The sequence below is a fragment of the Zosterops lateralis genome (assembly GCF_965231275.1).
Source record: "Zosterops lateralis genome assembly, chromosome: 8".
Classification (NCBI taxonomy): Eukaryota; Metazoa; Chordata; class Aves; order Passeriformes; family Zosteropidae; genus Zosterops; species Zosterops lateralis.
The window spans coordinates 2,176,151-2,191,439 of NC_139768.1; the positions used below are offsets into that span (position 1 = coordinate 2,176,151).

Below are 15,289 nucleotides of genomic sequence, written 5' to 3' on the forward strand. Positions count from 1 at the left end.
GGAAAAGTAGGATTTCAGAGTAGAAGAAGTGACCTTTATAGTTTAGTATTCTGCATCAGAGCTGAGCTGTGCAATTGCTGGCCTGCCTCTGTTTTGGGAAGGAATTGTCTCACACTATTATTATGTTGTTTTCAAAGGAGCATAAAGAAAAGGTTGAAGTCTTGACAGCTGTGACAAAGTCCGGTGCCATAATGTGTCACCAGATAAGTGATACTGTACAGTCTGTGGCAGTCAGCAAAGCACAGCAGCCACTATTTATATGTCAACTTTAAAAGAGAGGAAGTGTTACCCGAAGGGAAGAGAATATCAGAATTTGACAGCCTGGTAGACATCTGAGGTTAAATGTCACTTTTTGAATGGCTGTAACTTACGTATTTATTTTATGGGTTGAGATCTGAAATTCCAGACTTTAAATGCTCATTTGGTGACTTTATGGTGCTTAAAAACATTGTGCCAAACAACAGAGCAAAGTTTCCTGCTAGAGCAGATGATGTTAAAGGTTAGGTCACAGTTTTCAGGGTTTGACTTATGCTGTGTAAATATGTAGGTGCATATGCAGCCAGCAACAGGAGAGAGAGTTGCATCTTGCTCATTTCCCATCTTAAAAATAAATTTGCTTTCAGAAGTAATTTGTTTATTACATAGATTCTTCCTCATATCGAATGATTTTCATGTTTCCTGGGCTTGCTGTTCTTTGTAAGTTCTTGTTTCATGTTAAAACTTTATATTAAATCCTCATTTTTATGCCTCCACAAGCAGCATATATAATGCATAGAAAGTAACTGTGCAGGTCTTGGAATTGTTATATTTTGCCCCATTTCCCAAACAGAAATTCAGTTAGGCACTACTGTGAAAATGTTACAGATTTGGCATGAATCTAAGAAGACGTGGGTTTTTTTACTCATTTATTTTGCATGGGTCCTGTTTTCACAAACTTTTAATTCAATCATTATCTCTGAGGTAAAAAGCTTTTTTTTTCCCTTCTTTCTTTTTGACAGGTTCTTGAAGATGCAGAGGCTCAACATCTGTTCCAGTCCATTCTTCCTGATATGGTCAAGCTGGCACTCTGTCTCCCTACTATCTGCACCCAGGTGAGCAAAGTCTGTGTTTCTCTGCAAACTGCAGCTGATGGCAGGGTCAAATCATCAGGGTCATGTTGTGTTCTTAATAAAAGCTGTAATTTTTGTGTCGAAGGCAGATGAGACCTAGGGAGCAGAGTGGACAATACACATCTGAAATTATGTAATAGAATGTAAAAAAAAAGGGTAAATCTCGCTGTCATAATTTTAGCCTGAACTTCAATAACACTTTCTGAATGCTGAAGTTGCTTCTTGTATTTCTTAAATGAAATGACCATGCAACAAATCAGGTTAAATCAGGTAAATCACACTTAGAAACTGGAACAATTGAATAATCTGATTCAATTTTTTATTTCAATCTGATCTAATATTTTATTTTAGATTTTTTTGTAATCTTAGAAGTGGTATTTTCATAAAGCTTTCATTCACTCAGGAACGTACTTTATTCTGTTTAGAGTGTATAGTACTTGCACATATACAAACCTTAATTAATCCTATATTAATGCTGTGGGAATTAGTTCTGTAAGGAATAAAGCTGATAAAAGTGAGTAGAGCTGGTCAAGTGAGGATGTATGGTAGGTAACATTAATAGGGTGACAACAATTTGTGGACTCCTTTGTTGCCATTTTCTAAATTGATTCTGTTGGGAATAGGCAGGGAAAATCTTTCCCTACTTTTATGCTGCAAGGGTCCTGAAGTAGAGACATAATTTCAAGCTATGAATATATTTCTTACTTTTTTTTTCCCTGGTAATTCAATGAGGGAAATTGTTTGAAAATGCTACAAAGTTTCTGAACACAAGTCAAGCAGGAGACTTTCAGAGATCCCAAACTGCTAGGCAACGTAAATTGTGAAGATGTCTGTCAGATTAATTTTTTTGGTTAGACATAAAGATAAATTTGTTCCAATATAACACTATCAAAAGTATTCTATTTTTATAGGTTTGTCAAACTTATTAGAGTGAACTTCTCAGGCTTTTTTCCCCCTCCAGCTGTGTGACTTCAGACATCATAATGTAGCTTGTTAATTAAATAGCCAGAAGACAGAATGAGTTTCAGTGAGTGTGAAGGTAGTAGTTACAAGAATGAAGGAAAACTTGTTTGTTTTCTGGAGTAAACAGGGCTGTATTCAACAGTCTAAATCAACAACAGTTTCTGTATTCACAACTAGAAGGATGGAAATGTAGCTGTACTGGAGCTAGGCTAATGATGATGGCTGAGAATTTTGCAAGCAGGTGAAAACTGTTCTCTTTCTCCTGTCAAGTGGGTTTATCCACAGTGGTTACTGGACTCAGCAGTCAGAATGATGTGCCCCTGCCACGCTCCATATTATCACGTAAATAACAAAATAAAATACTATGAATGTTGTGAGCCAAAGCTCAAAATCAGAAGGCTGATGCCTGATAAAATGCAAGATTTATAATGCTTCAAGTTGGGGAGTTCTTTCTCCCCTTTATCACCTTTTATATTAAGGAAACCCTGACCAGAGTAAAATAAAACTTCTAACTGAAGACCAGAGTGAAGCTGAGCTTTTTGATCATTCTGATTATAAAAGAATGAATAATTATAACTTTCTACAAATACCATCATCAGTGTTATTTCTTCAAGTAGGATTGGAAAAAAAATTCAAAGCAAGTCATAGAGTTATGATCTGTGGCATGACTTCCTTGATTCTTTGTCAAGTTCAAAGCATGGTTATGTAGCTGAAAGCATTCCCTAAGGGTTCTTAACTATACAGCTATTGAAAGTGGATTTTTATTTCAGTTTTGAACATTGCCCAGGATTTGCAACATCCCTTCTGTTTTTTCCCCTCTGCATTCCTGATGGCTGCTTGTTGTTGATCTTTTTATTATTGATTAGAAATCTGCAGTTTGCCAGGCAAGCCCTTTCTGAATTGTCTTGAATAAACTATTCTTGACTTTAACGGTGCTGCTGATTAAAGGCTTTACCAATGGCCTAAATTACTCTTGCTCTAATGTAACAAACGTAATTTCGTGCTTCTGTTTTTTCTTTCAAAAAAGGGTAAGCTAATTATTCTTCTCTCTCCTTCCCTCCTTTCTCCCCTGCCCCTTCCTCCCCCTCATTTCTTTTGCTGGTAGCCAATACCTCTGCTGAAACAAAAGATGAATCACTCCATCACAATGTCACAGGAGCAGATCGCCAGTTTCCTGGCCAATGCTTTCTTCTGTACTTTTCCACGTCGCAACGCCAAGATGAAGTCTGAGTATTCCAGTTATCCAGACATTAACTTCAACAGGTATGGATGGCACTCAGCAGTAATGAACCTGATAACCCTGCCATGAAAATATTGTTGTCCTTTAGGGGAGAAACTCCATTGTTTCATGTTTCTGTCACTAAATTCACTAGTTTGCTTTTTGTCTTTTTTTCCTGTTACCTCTAAGGGACAAGAAAACTGTGCATCTGTGTAAAAAAGGATCTTGTGCACAGGAGGATATGATTACTATTCCAAATTTTCTTTTGTGCATGAGCATGCACAGACACACTCTTGCTCTGGCATAATTAGATTGATACAATTCCCTGCCTCCTCATAAGCCAATCATCTGCAAATGGTATATTTTAGTTGTGCTTCAAGTGTTCTGCGTGTATTTAAATTAAAGGTTGGTGTTTCCCCAGCCACCTTTCTCTTGTCTCCTGTGTCATCAGTGGTGATCTGCACATTGAGTCAGATCAATAGGACTCCATTCTTCAGCATCCATACCATTATTTTAAGGCAGTGGTAGAGCTGCATGTTAAAATGAAGCTTTTCTTTTTGCTGCAGGTTAGCCTATTTAAAGATACTCTGATGTATAAGCAAACATTTATTCTTTTTTTCTTAGTGCTTCCTCAGTATTTGCCAATTTATGCATTATAAGATGAGTACAGTTTCCTTTTCCATTCTGTTTTTTTTTTTACTTAACCATTTGTTGAACCAAATCCACACTCCTACACTCCCTGTATTTTGAATTTGATAATAAACAGATTAGTGAAGTGGAATACAAGGTGCGGCAGGCAGTGGATAAAATTTGAGAGAATGTGTCAGTGAGACTGGGACTGGTAGGATAAAAGCAAAAGGAAGAGTTGTGGTGAGAGTACTACAAGACTGTACAGTTTTCTGCTACTGAATGCAACCTCACTTAGTTCAAATCAAAAATGAGGGGGGGAGAAGGAGGATAGATAGTATTTTATATCTTTTTTCTCCCTGTCAACCCTGTGTTTTCCTGCCCTGCAAAGTTACTTCTTAAGTAGCAAGGACAGAGTAAACTGTCATGTTTTCAGCTATTGTTTCAGACTTGTAAAGATGACAGGATTTGGTTCACTGCAGTGTGTTTTCAGCTTTTTAAAAAAAGCTTTTTGGGAAGCTGGATGTACTCAAAAGGCAGTAGGCAATGACTGAAGTTAAAATATTTGTGACTTTTTTTTTCTGCTTGTTAAAATGTTTTGATGTAAAGGCTTTGGAGGCTGCTTAGGGATGGGCATAACAGATTGTTCACAGAGCAACCTTTTGTCCCCATAGTATTATGGTCTGTAGCTTTTTTAAGGCTTAGTTCTTGTCTCAGCATAATTCATTTGCTATATGACTGTGAATGAATGATTTTGTTCTTAAGGTATCAAAAATAATCTGCTGTTGTTCCCTAACAAAGCCAAATTACTGAGAGCATGGATGCGTTTGAGGGGTTTTTTTTTTAGCAAAAGTGGTGCTCCTTGATTCCTTTATCCATGTCCTGTCTACATTCATCCAAAAGGCTCCCACTGCTCCCCTCAAATCTCTGAGACTGAAAAACTGAAATTTCTAAGTTAGAAACACAACTGTGTAAGTTTCCTTGTGTTTTTTGGTTTTTACACAGCAGTCTTTTATCAGGTCACTTTATGCAGACTGAAACTTTAGTACCTTTTTATACACTACAAAATAGTTGCAGTTTTTATATTTAAATGCTGATATGTTTCTTCTTTCCTCCCAGTTTTCTCCCTGCTTTAGGTTTTTATGTGCTATTAACTACCATATTATAAGTTCCACCCCTACTCCTCTCAAGGCACAAATCTGTTTGACAAAATAAGACAGTCTTAGACAGAAATAAGACAGAAATAAAATTTAAGACTCACAGAGACATAAGTGCAGCTGATTGGGAGGAAGGCTGTTGTGTGTGTTAATATTAACATACATCATCAGTGCTTTACCTCTCCTCTCCTGCTGTTAGTCTTGCCAAATGAGAGGAGAATCAATGTGGCCATTCCTCTTTTGACACTGGAGCATTTGGTTTAATGGTGTGTTGTGACACTGACTGTCCATTTTGATTCCTTATCTTGCTACAGACTGAAAGTCACCTCTGTATAATTAAATACTCAGTGATTTAATTGAATTCTCCCCTTTTTTTGCTTGGCAGGGATGAGCCTATTGTGAGCCTTAAGTCATTAATAACATAATTCATTTCAAATATAGTTGATAAAAAGGAATTCATAGTTTAAGAGCTTTAATATTTATGAATTCAAGTGGGTAGAATGACATCCATTCAGTGGCCAAACATTAGATCATACTCAATAGCATAAAGTATTGCTTCTGTTCAAAATATCAAGCTAAATTTAAAGTAGTCAATTTTTCTTTTTAAAAAACACTACTATAATATATATCATGACAATAGATTGGGCAGCTTTATTCCAAAATAACCCATCACACAAAAAAATAAATAATTGAATTGGCCATTTTATTTATCTTATTGATGTATTTTTCTTTGAAGTTGCATTCTAGTTGAATGTAGAGCCTGAATTGCATTAACTCACTACATTTATGATGTTGGTTGCAGTGTTTAAAATAGGTGATTGTGGTGATGGTTGTAATTACATTATAGAATTTGGTAATTTGGGAAACTGTCTGCTTTGGTTATATGTGAAAGCAAAATGTGAGGAAAAAATGTCTGCAGTATTGAATCAGTGTTCTGGAAAGGACACAGGTTTGTCAGGGACCTGTTCTGCCTCTGCTGTGTCTTTGACCTGCTACAGATCTGCTTCAGCTGTTGTGTCAAGTTAGAAAAACTCTTCCGTTTTTCTTGTTCAAACACTCTGTAGTTGAGCTGGAGATGTGATAGTTCCCATTAAAGCCCTGGGGTTGAATTCAGAACTGGAGGCAGTGAGTAACAACAGGAACCTGGTAGAACTTCTGGCTCATGTATTAGTGTGTGCTCTGGTCTGAAACCACCAGTGTGGCCTGAATTTCTTCATCTTTATCAAACAAACCTTTAAAGTAATTTCAAGTGATTGGAAATGAGGAGAAAAACACACTAGTGAAGATGTATTTCTTTTATGGAATATATAATATATGAAAGGAAATGGGGAACTGTATGGTACACTTATGCAGTGGAATTGAAATCTAATTTACCAGCAATGCAATTATCTCTCCATAAACAACATCAATTTCACAACTAATGAATGTTCTCTGGGGAATAAGTTATCTAATGACTTTGAGAGAACTTGGTTTGGACTGAGATGTATTGCTCCTCTGGTAAGTGGTTCTAGATTTTCTGAGTTAAAGGACACTGATCTACAAAACTCATTCTGTTATGCCTGCTTTGGGCATGGGAAGTGATTAGCCTTGGATGGATTACTTTGAGTATAATTTTTAGTAAAAAAAAATTAAATCAACATTTGAATTTGGTAAATGTGGAGACACTCTTTAAATAGACAATTTCAAATGGACACTATTTTTATGAATCTGGCATAAATACTTTGCTGTAGTGATTAAAAAAGTACTGAATCTGAATTATTTTTTAGCTTAGTAAATATAATAATGTAGTCCAGAAGTCAGTTGTACCATGCTGTTGGCTGTGCTATGTTTTAGATCCTCAGGATGAAACATTTTACCCCGCTGTTCTCTGGTGTTGAGTATTTGCAGTTAGCATCTTCTCATTTCATCAAGCTCAGATATCAACCTGATGTATTTTAAGACTCATAAATCACCAAAACCTTTTGTTAAAACAGATTTATAATGCTCCAAGTTACTTGCCACAATAAACAGAACTACAAAATGAAAAGGACAGAGAGGAGAGATGTGAGTATACAGGAGTTTCTGAGATAAAAGATAGTTTCTTACATTTAGATTTCCCAACAAAATTACATTGCTCCGTTTTTTTGTTTCCACACATCTTAAAAGTCATTATTTAATCTAGAGATGAAATTGCAATTCAACATAAGGTTGTTGAATAGTGCAGTATTCTTAAATAACTTCTCAGATGACGACAGCTTGTACCTATGACACATCACAGTAAATTAGAAATTGCCCATGAGGTTGAAATACTGAATGTTTTGTTTTTCTCCTGCTTGATATGAAGGAAATTAGAAAACTCTAAAATGACGTCCTTTGTAAGCTGAGGGAAGGAAGAAAGGCAGGAAGGAAGGTAGTTTTAATGGAACAAGATAGAATTCATGTTGAGTGGAAGAGGCACACACCAGGCCCCAGAAAAGCAGAACCAAGCTTGCTGTGCCTGACTTGTGTGAGGTTGTGCTCTTTTTTTCTGTCAGGAAATGCAAGATGTGTTCAGTGGCATTTCCTTTTGTTTTGTCAGAGGGATAGCAAATTTGCCTGCCTTTCATCTCTCTGGAAGGTATTTCTCATTTGGATTATTCAGCTTTTGATTTCCATTAAATCCAAATTTCATAAAGTTGTAATGTACTGAATAGTTTTCCTTTTAATTCTCACTTAAAGTATTTTCAGTGACTGCGGGACTTTCTAGTAAGGGTTTATATTTTATGTTGGATGTAAGAATGTCCCATTTTAAAATGCTGCTTTTTCCACCCCAGAAGTTTTAGGAAAATGCTCATGTAAAAATATGTGCATGTTTTGTAATAATTGCTGAAATGGTAGGAACTGTTGCCTTGTAACTTTACTGTATGTTTACTGACAGTTGTTTTACATTTTCCCAATATTAGTTCTTACTATTTTTAGTATTTTATTTCTCATATATTGGATTTCTCTTCAGAACAATTAAATGTCTGAATAATTGCCAGGAAAGATTTTTCATTTAGCCACAATGACTTTAACAATCTGCAAAGTCATAAACGCAAAGTTCACTCATCTACTTTCTTACATTTTAAAATCTCTGGCCTCAAATACTTAAATGTATCTTTGTGGGGATCTTCTGTTTGATTAAAATTGCTACTCCCCTGGCTTGGATGAAGAGCCAGAGATGAATTTGGTGATCAGCCCTGGAGGCTTTTCTCAGCTCCTGTAGCTGATAAATTGAAGTGACTGCATGGCAGTGGGAACGTCCTGTACAAAGCTGACATATGCAGTTGCCAGTAAGATTTCAATTACTTCACCTGAAAGTGGACTTGCAGTGCCTTTGATTTACAGTGCACTTCATTTGGATGAGTTCTTTAATTGAGATTAATGGGTTTTGGCCCTAGGCCCTTCTGTAAGGAAATTATGTGGTTTCCACTTAGATTTTTGGGTGGGTTTTTAGTAGGATCTTGGATTTTGAGTGTCTTAGCGCTTGAAGAATAATGTTGTTTAATATCTTAGTGATGCCTTCATGTAGCTTTATTCTTTAAAATATTTGCTTCAAAAACAAAATTTTCATAATTTTGTCTAACTGATTATTTCAGAAGTAAGCTTCAACGTTTAAAGGATTTGTAACTTTGCCATATGATGTCCTCATTTAAGTTAATGGGGTAGGACCAGGCCATTCTTGAATCATGTAAATATCACTTGCTTTTCCTGTTTGCATTCACAAATATGACTGGTTTTAGCTTGATCTGACTCACTTCAGGCATAGTTGTGCACCTTTCCTGCCCAGCCTGCTGTTTATACTGTATCACATAGTGCCCCTGTGACATGAAGAATTCTCTCCTGAGAGTTTGCAATTCAAGCAAGGTGTCACTTTGATGTGAAGGAGGCAAAAAATTAGCAAAGGTTGACAGATAAATTAACCAGCTTAAAGGCTTCATAGGAAATGAGGCTTCTAGATAAGAGGCTGGGGTAATTTAGGCAACACCTGCACACACATGCACATATTAACTCCTTTTAGAAACTTTTTCTTACCTGTGCATGTTCAAGGCTTTGATAGAACTTGCCCATTTTAGAATAGACTGTAAAATCCTGGAGGTTACCTTCCTAAAGTCCTGATTCACTGTTCAGAGAATAACATGCTAATAAAATTAAGCTCTGTGACTTAATAAAGATTTTGGATGCAATTGATCTCTTCAGCCTGTGTGCATCATAAGGAATTTTAAATGCTGAAAAAAAATCTAGTTCGTTTCCTTGCTGAATCAAGTTCAATTCCCCTCTCAGCACTCTGGTTTTAAAGGCAGATTGTCATTCCACTAGACAGAAACAAAGGAATAATGTTGTGTCATTGCTTTACTTAGACTATTTATTGGGGATGGATCTTATATCCTCAGGGCTTTCAGTGGATCAGACATCTTTTAGTAAACTTCCTATTCAGAGGGTATTATTTCTGAAGTCTCTGCTGTTCTTCCTTCCAGATAAATTCCATTATGTGTTGCCAATAACAATGCCTTGTCACTCTGCTGGGAGGCAAATTAAGTAATGCGTGTTCAAGTTGCTGGAAGACAGATGATGCAGTAAAAGTATTTCAGCTAACCTTAAAAGAATGCATTCACTTAATGGCTAAAAATAGGATCCTTCCTTTTAATGCTTAGGTTTTTTTTATAATTGACTGTTAGAATGGCTGTGACAGCCCAGTGGATGGAGCCATTTCTGTTGGGAGAAGAAGGTTCTTTTCTTTAGAAATGTTGCTGGTGCAGTGCAGCTCTTGAAGGCAACAAGGTTGCATTAATTCTTCTGAGCAACTCACTGAGCTGAAAGGAGGGTGACATTTGGATCTTGGAGTACTCAAAATACCTGTTTTCACCCCTTGGTTACTTAATGGCCTGTTAAATATTTCAATTTGTTGGAAATAAAACTAGTAGCTTTCCAAAATGTTTGTACTGAAATGACATTTCTTGGTGTTAGAAAATTGGTGCAAGTGAGAAGAGTATTCACTTGGCATCTTCATCAGAAATATGGCAAGTCAATAAATTCATTAATCCTAAAATCTTGAATTACAGAGGGGCTGTCTAGAGGGTTCTTTCTACAGTACGGTACTTAAATGCAAGGCTAATGAAATGTGTGCATAATAATTACAAAAAATCAAATTGCAATTAGTATGTAGCACTAATTGCTCTGCACTTCATCCCTGAAATCTAATTGTTTTCTTTTATTTCCTGTTTTTCAGATTGTTTGAAGGGAGGTCACCAAGAAAGCCTGAGAAACTTAAGACCCTTTTCTGCTATTTTAGAAGAGTCACAGAAAAAAGTATATCCTTTATTCTTTTTTTGAGCTGCAAAGCAGATAGATGAAAAATTTAATCCCATTACATTTAAAAATGCCTACACAGCCATGATGGAAGAATTTAACAAAAGACAGCTTGCAAAGTACACTGATATTCATACTAATGGCACTTCTTACTATAAGTATGATGCATGCAAGCAAATTATTTGCCCAGAGCTCATCCTGGTTTGTTTTTTTCTGATAAATATATATAAATATATATGTGTGTATATACAGAAATATATTTTTAGCTCCCTGTAGATATATATATATAAAGTGTGTGTATATCATCGTGTACATGTATAGATATAAATATTATGTATATATAATGCTAATAATATATGCAACCACTTGTCTCACCACATCAAAGTAGAGGGAACTTGGCACCACTACAGCCATTAAAATAACAGCCTTAAAGATTTTGAGTCAAGCTTCACTTTTCCTGCAGAGTGCACATTTAGTTATTGACAATAATGTTTGTAGTTCTGAGGGATTTTCCCCTACTTGTGTTGGCATTTCAGGTTTTTCTCTTCTATGGTTCCAAAGCAAAGGTGTTTTTAAGTTTGCCCAGTTCAAATAAAACAAATGATAGCAAGACATATCTCCTGCTCTTGGAGAATTCAGTGCATAGTCACATCTCTATTATTACCACAGATTTGAACATTTGCATAAGCTTTCAGAAAGAGATCTATTTTTGTGATAACTACCATAGGTTATATATTGCATTTTTGAGGAGAAAGAGATTTTACTGTAGTAGCATGCGTCAGATCTGCAGCAATACCCTTTTTTTTAAAGAACTTCTTTTTATTTGGCAGCATTTTACTATTAACTTCATACTTTCTCAGAAAGGTTTGTTTTAAAAGAAAGATGGATTTAAACTATTAAATATAAAAGCCCCTTACTTGGTCCAGACCATCTTCATCATTTTAATTCACCACAAAATAAATGCAGCTGTATCCTATTTCAGCTGTCAGACTTTAAGCAATATCAATAGAACTAAATCTCTGAGGTAAAGTGTAACTTGTGATCTATGTGTGGGACTGAGAAGAGATATGGTGTACCAGCTCTTTTTAATGCTTGAGTAATAATGTTTTTGTGCAAATCAAACCCTGAGCCCTTGAACATGTGAAATCTGATGAGAACATGCTTTATGAAACTACCATATTAGATTTCCTAACAGAGGTGGAATACTCTCTGGATTGCCTGTTGACACTGAACAGTTGTTGATTTTAAAGGTTCACAATCTCTTTTTCCTCTAAAGCAGCACATTTTACTTGAACTACTGGGTCTTTCTAATAGTGTTTAGTGTTGCTAAAGTGAAAATCACTTAAGAAAATAGTTTTTCTTAGAAAAAAAAGTTCAGTTTTCTGGAAAAACTGAAATATTTCAACTGCAAAGTGGGAAGAGAAGTAACATTTTGGTCTTCATGTTACTTGTCTTCAGTTAGAGCATGGGCTGTCAGGGGGGAAAATTCAGAGTCACTCTTGAGGAAAGTTAAGCTCTTGGTCTCTGCCAAGAATGATGTTTGTAGTTTTCAGAGCTTGCCAGTTAAGATAATCTAAGGGCTAAGCTCCCACATTTAATACATTTTCCTTTGGGGTTGGTTTGCCTGTAGAACCCACGGGATTGGTGACGTTTACGAGGCAGTGTCTCCAGGAGTTTCCAGACTGGGAGAGGTAAGTCAAACATACTCTTAAATGTAAGAAATTTCTTAAGTCCATGATAACTGAATGTCATTCATTTGGAATTGCGTCAGGTCTAGAAGTACTACAGGAAACAATCTTTGCAGAAAGAAATGCAGAGGGCAGTGGGTGAATTGCCACAAGTAGTTTGTGTCCTGAATTTTCCTATGTATTTGTCTGTAAAGGAAACAAGTTTTAGTTGAAGTTTTAAAACAGTACCACATCTTTGGTGCTATTGCTTGAGTGGGGGGAAAAAAGAGAGGGATGGCTTGATTTAAGAAATGGCAGGAAATATAATGAAGTATGGGTGATGACCAGCATGAACACAAGTATTGCAGCTTCATTGCTGAGGAACAGGAAAACTTAGAACTTCACATTTGGGATTTTATGTAAAAGGTGGAGAAACTGAACAAATGACTGTGTTAAACTTTTCCACATTGTTTCTGCAAGGCAAACATGTTTTCTTTAATCTGTCAGGGCTATTGGGGTTTTTTTAAAACCACCTTATGTTTAAAGTGTGTATGCAGTTTGGGTTTGGGTGAATTTTGGTTTTAAATGAATAGCTTTTTGTGGGGGTTCTGAAATGATCCTTTGTGTACAATGTTTTTCCTCAATGGTAGATCTCAGAAAAAACTAACTAGATTGCATGTCACCTATGAAGGCACCATTGAAAGCAATGGACAAGGTATGCTGCAGGTGAGTGCATATAACACTTCATGTGGCTTTTATATCTCTGTCATACTTTCATGGTCTGCCAGCTTAACAAAGTTACTTGTTTATCCTCAATTGACTTAAATGACAAGATGTTATGCAGTGTAAAAAAAACTCATCAAAATTAATTCCATGGGCAGTCTTAATCCTGTCAATGTTCCCCAGCTCATCTAGGTAGCACATGTACCTGTTACAGAAAGGGTTGACAGAAAATCACAAGTCCTGGACAGCTTCAGGTCTTCTGGTTCAAGCCAGGATCAAAGATTGACAAGACAAAAGAGTCAGGCTGCAATCTTGATGACTTGTCAAGGGTTTCAGTTTATTTTAAAAACATTATTCTTGTGCCCCAGACAGTGACCAGGTCAGTGCTCCAGGAGACTTTCTTGCTGCTGCCAACACCACTGTTTCAGTCTGGGAGGCAGTCAGCAAAAAAAATTCATAAGGAGGATGTCCTGTCCATATCTATGGGAAGAAACATGTTTGAGTTTTCAAATTAGTTGTTTGCTTTTTTTTTTTTTTTTTTTTTTTTTTTTTTTTTTTTTTTTTTTTTTTTTATGGTCTGCCTTCTAGAATTCTTTTATTTAAAAAAAAAAAAAGAGTAAAAATTAGAACATTTTTAGCCAGGGACAAGTACTGCATTGGAAGAGGAGGAAGGAGATGAGAATTTTCTTTCTGCAATGCTTTTTGCTCAGACTTTAAAAAGTCTCATAACTTTATGAAACCTGAGCACTCAAATGTGTGCTGAAATTATGAAGAACTCAGCAATTGCTCAATAATGACCATTTTTCTTATTATTGCACTATAAGGGAGTATTGCCTAGGATGTGATATTCTTCCTCTTGGCTATTTCAAGCCTTATCAAACAAAATATCTCTGCTGAGATGAAGAGCAGTCACTCCAGCAGGGAGCAGGATGACCAAGGCAGGACAGTGACCTTTATGGGGCAGGGATGGTGACAATAACAGTTCCTGCTGGTGGCTGGTGGCCATCAGACCAAGGCAAGGGCACCAAGGACAGTGAAAGATGTCTGGTGACCATGGGAACATCAGCAGAGCACAGGGCTGGGCTGAGCCCACACCTGATGTCTTTAAAACTCTTGTCTGTATGAAAATTTAATTTGTAAAATATGTAGTATTGCAGCAAAAAATAGTCTAGAGCTTCTCTGTTTCAGTAGAAACCTTTAGAGTCAAATTTATTTGCCTTGTTCAAGTTCATTTCAGGGACAATTCGTAAGAGATTGTTAGTACATTTCAAAAAGAATTTGTTGGAGGGTTTTTTTGGGTATAGAACTGGGGCAGTGCTAATCTAAAGATACTTCAGTGTAGACAGTTGGAGCAGAATGCTTTCCAAAGGACAAACTAATGATTTTTCACTGTCCCTAAAAAGAATGCTGTTTTCATTTTTCACATTTACTGAAACGTGTTTTCTTCTGAAATATGTGCCTCTTCAAGGGAAACCCACACAACTTAGATTTCGAGTGTTGGAGATGCAAAATTTCCTTTGCTGTGTAATGTCTCATTTGTCAGAAGTTTCCTGAGAAGTTGAATGGAAAAAAAGAGACAGACATGATCATGATAACCAGTCTCTCTGTTGGTAGTTTTAAGTGATAGCAGCAGATTTCAACACAATAATTGAAATTTCTGCAGGATTTTATTTACTTTGGTAATAAAAAGATTTATTTTTATTTTTTTTTTTCTTATCCTATCATAATCCTCCTGAATGTATTTTTGGTAGGTTGATTTTGCAAACCGTTTTGTTGGAGGTGGTGTGACTGGGGCAGGACTAGTGCAAGAAGAAATTCGGTTTTTAATCAATCCAGAACTGATTGTATCAAGGCTCATCACTGAAGTCTTGGATCACAATGAATGTCTTATCATCACAGGTTAGTCTTTGCAGAAAATGTTTCACATCGAATTCTGGTTTTATATATATAAAATATATTTATTTATATATACATATATATACAAAATACATTTCAAGTTGAAGTTGAGTGTGTTTTAATGCTGTAAGGATAAAAAAAAAAGTTAAAAATAATAAAAAAGTTGATACTCATTTGACAAAGAGCCTCCTACTTCATCCCATCTAACACCACAAGGGACACTTCCACAGATGTTTTGTGAAAGGAGAAAAAAGAAGTGACAGCAAGCAAAAGATTTTATTTTATCCTCTGTAAATGTGTTTGAGGACTTGGTGTATTTAGCTAAAGAATGCTGTTGGGCAATATAGGTAACAGCCACAATTTCCAGCTATTAGCTGATACTGCTTCTCTTACATTAAAGGCTGTGGGGGTTTTGTTCCTCTCCTGAATTTGTAACATTTGATGTGATCAGCAGGATTGAACACTCTTAATAAGAAGAGTTACTTCTGATTACCTAAAAGGGGAGGAAGTGGAAAAGTAGAAAATCTGCATTCATTGGAAAAGGGTAGAAAGCTAGGAACTGTCTCTGAAGGATTTTGATCTTCTTGTAATAAGTTCCACATATGTGTTTGTGTTGCTTGT

At 36.1% G+C, this 15,289-nt stretch overlaps 1 protein-coding gene across 2 annotated transcripts in view; it reads left to right on the forward strand.

Moving 5' to 3' along the window:
• PARG (poly(ADP-ribose) glycohydrolase) overlaps positions 1–15,289 on the forward strand; it is a 50,458-nt gene that overhangs the window by 22,033 nt on the left and 13,136 nt on the right. For both annotated transcript variants that reach the window (XM_083866210.1, XM_083866211.1), the window contains exons 8-13: positions 999–1,091; positions 3,178–3,335; positions 10,303–10,382; positions 12,013–12,073; positions 12,700–12,775; positions 14,524–14,671. In XM_083866210.1, the coding sequence (XP_083722336.1) occupies positions 999–1,091; positions 3,178–3,335; positions 10,303–10,382; positions 12,013–12,073; positions 12,700–12,775; positions 14,524–14,671 (616 nt within the window). The remainder of the gene's footprint in view (positions 1–998; positions 1,092–3,177; positions 3,336–10,302; positions 10,383–12,012; positions 12,074–12,699; positions 12,776–14,523; positions 14,672–15,289) is intronic.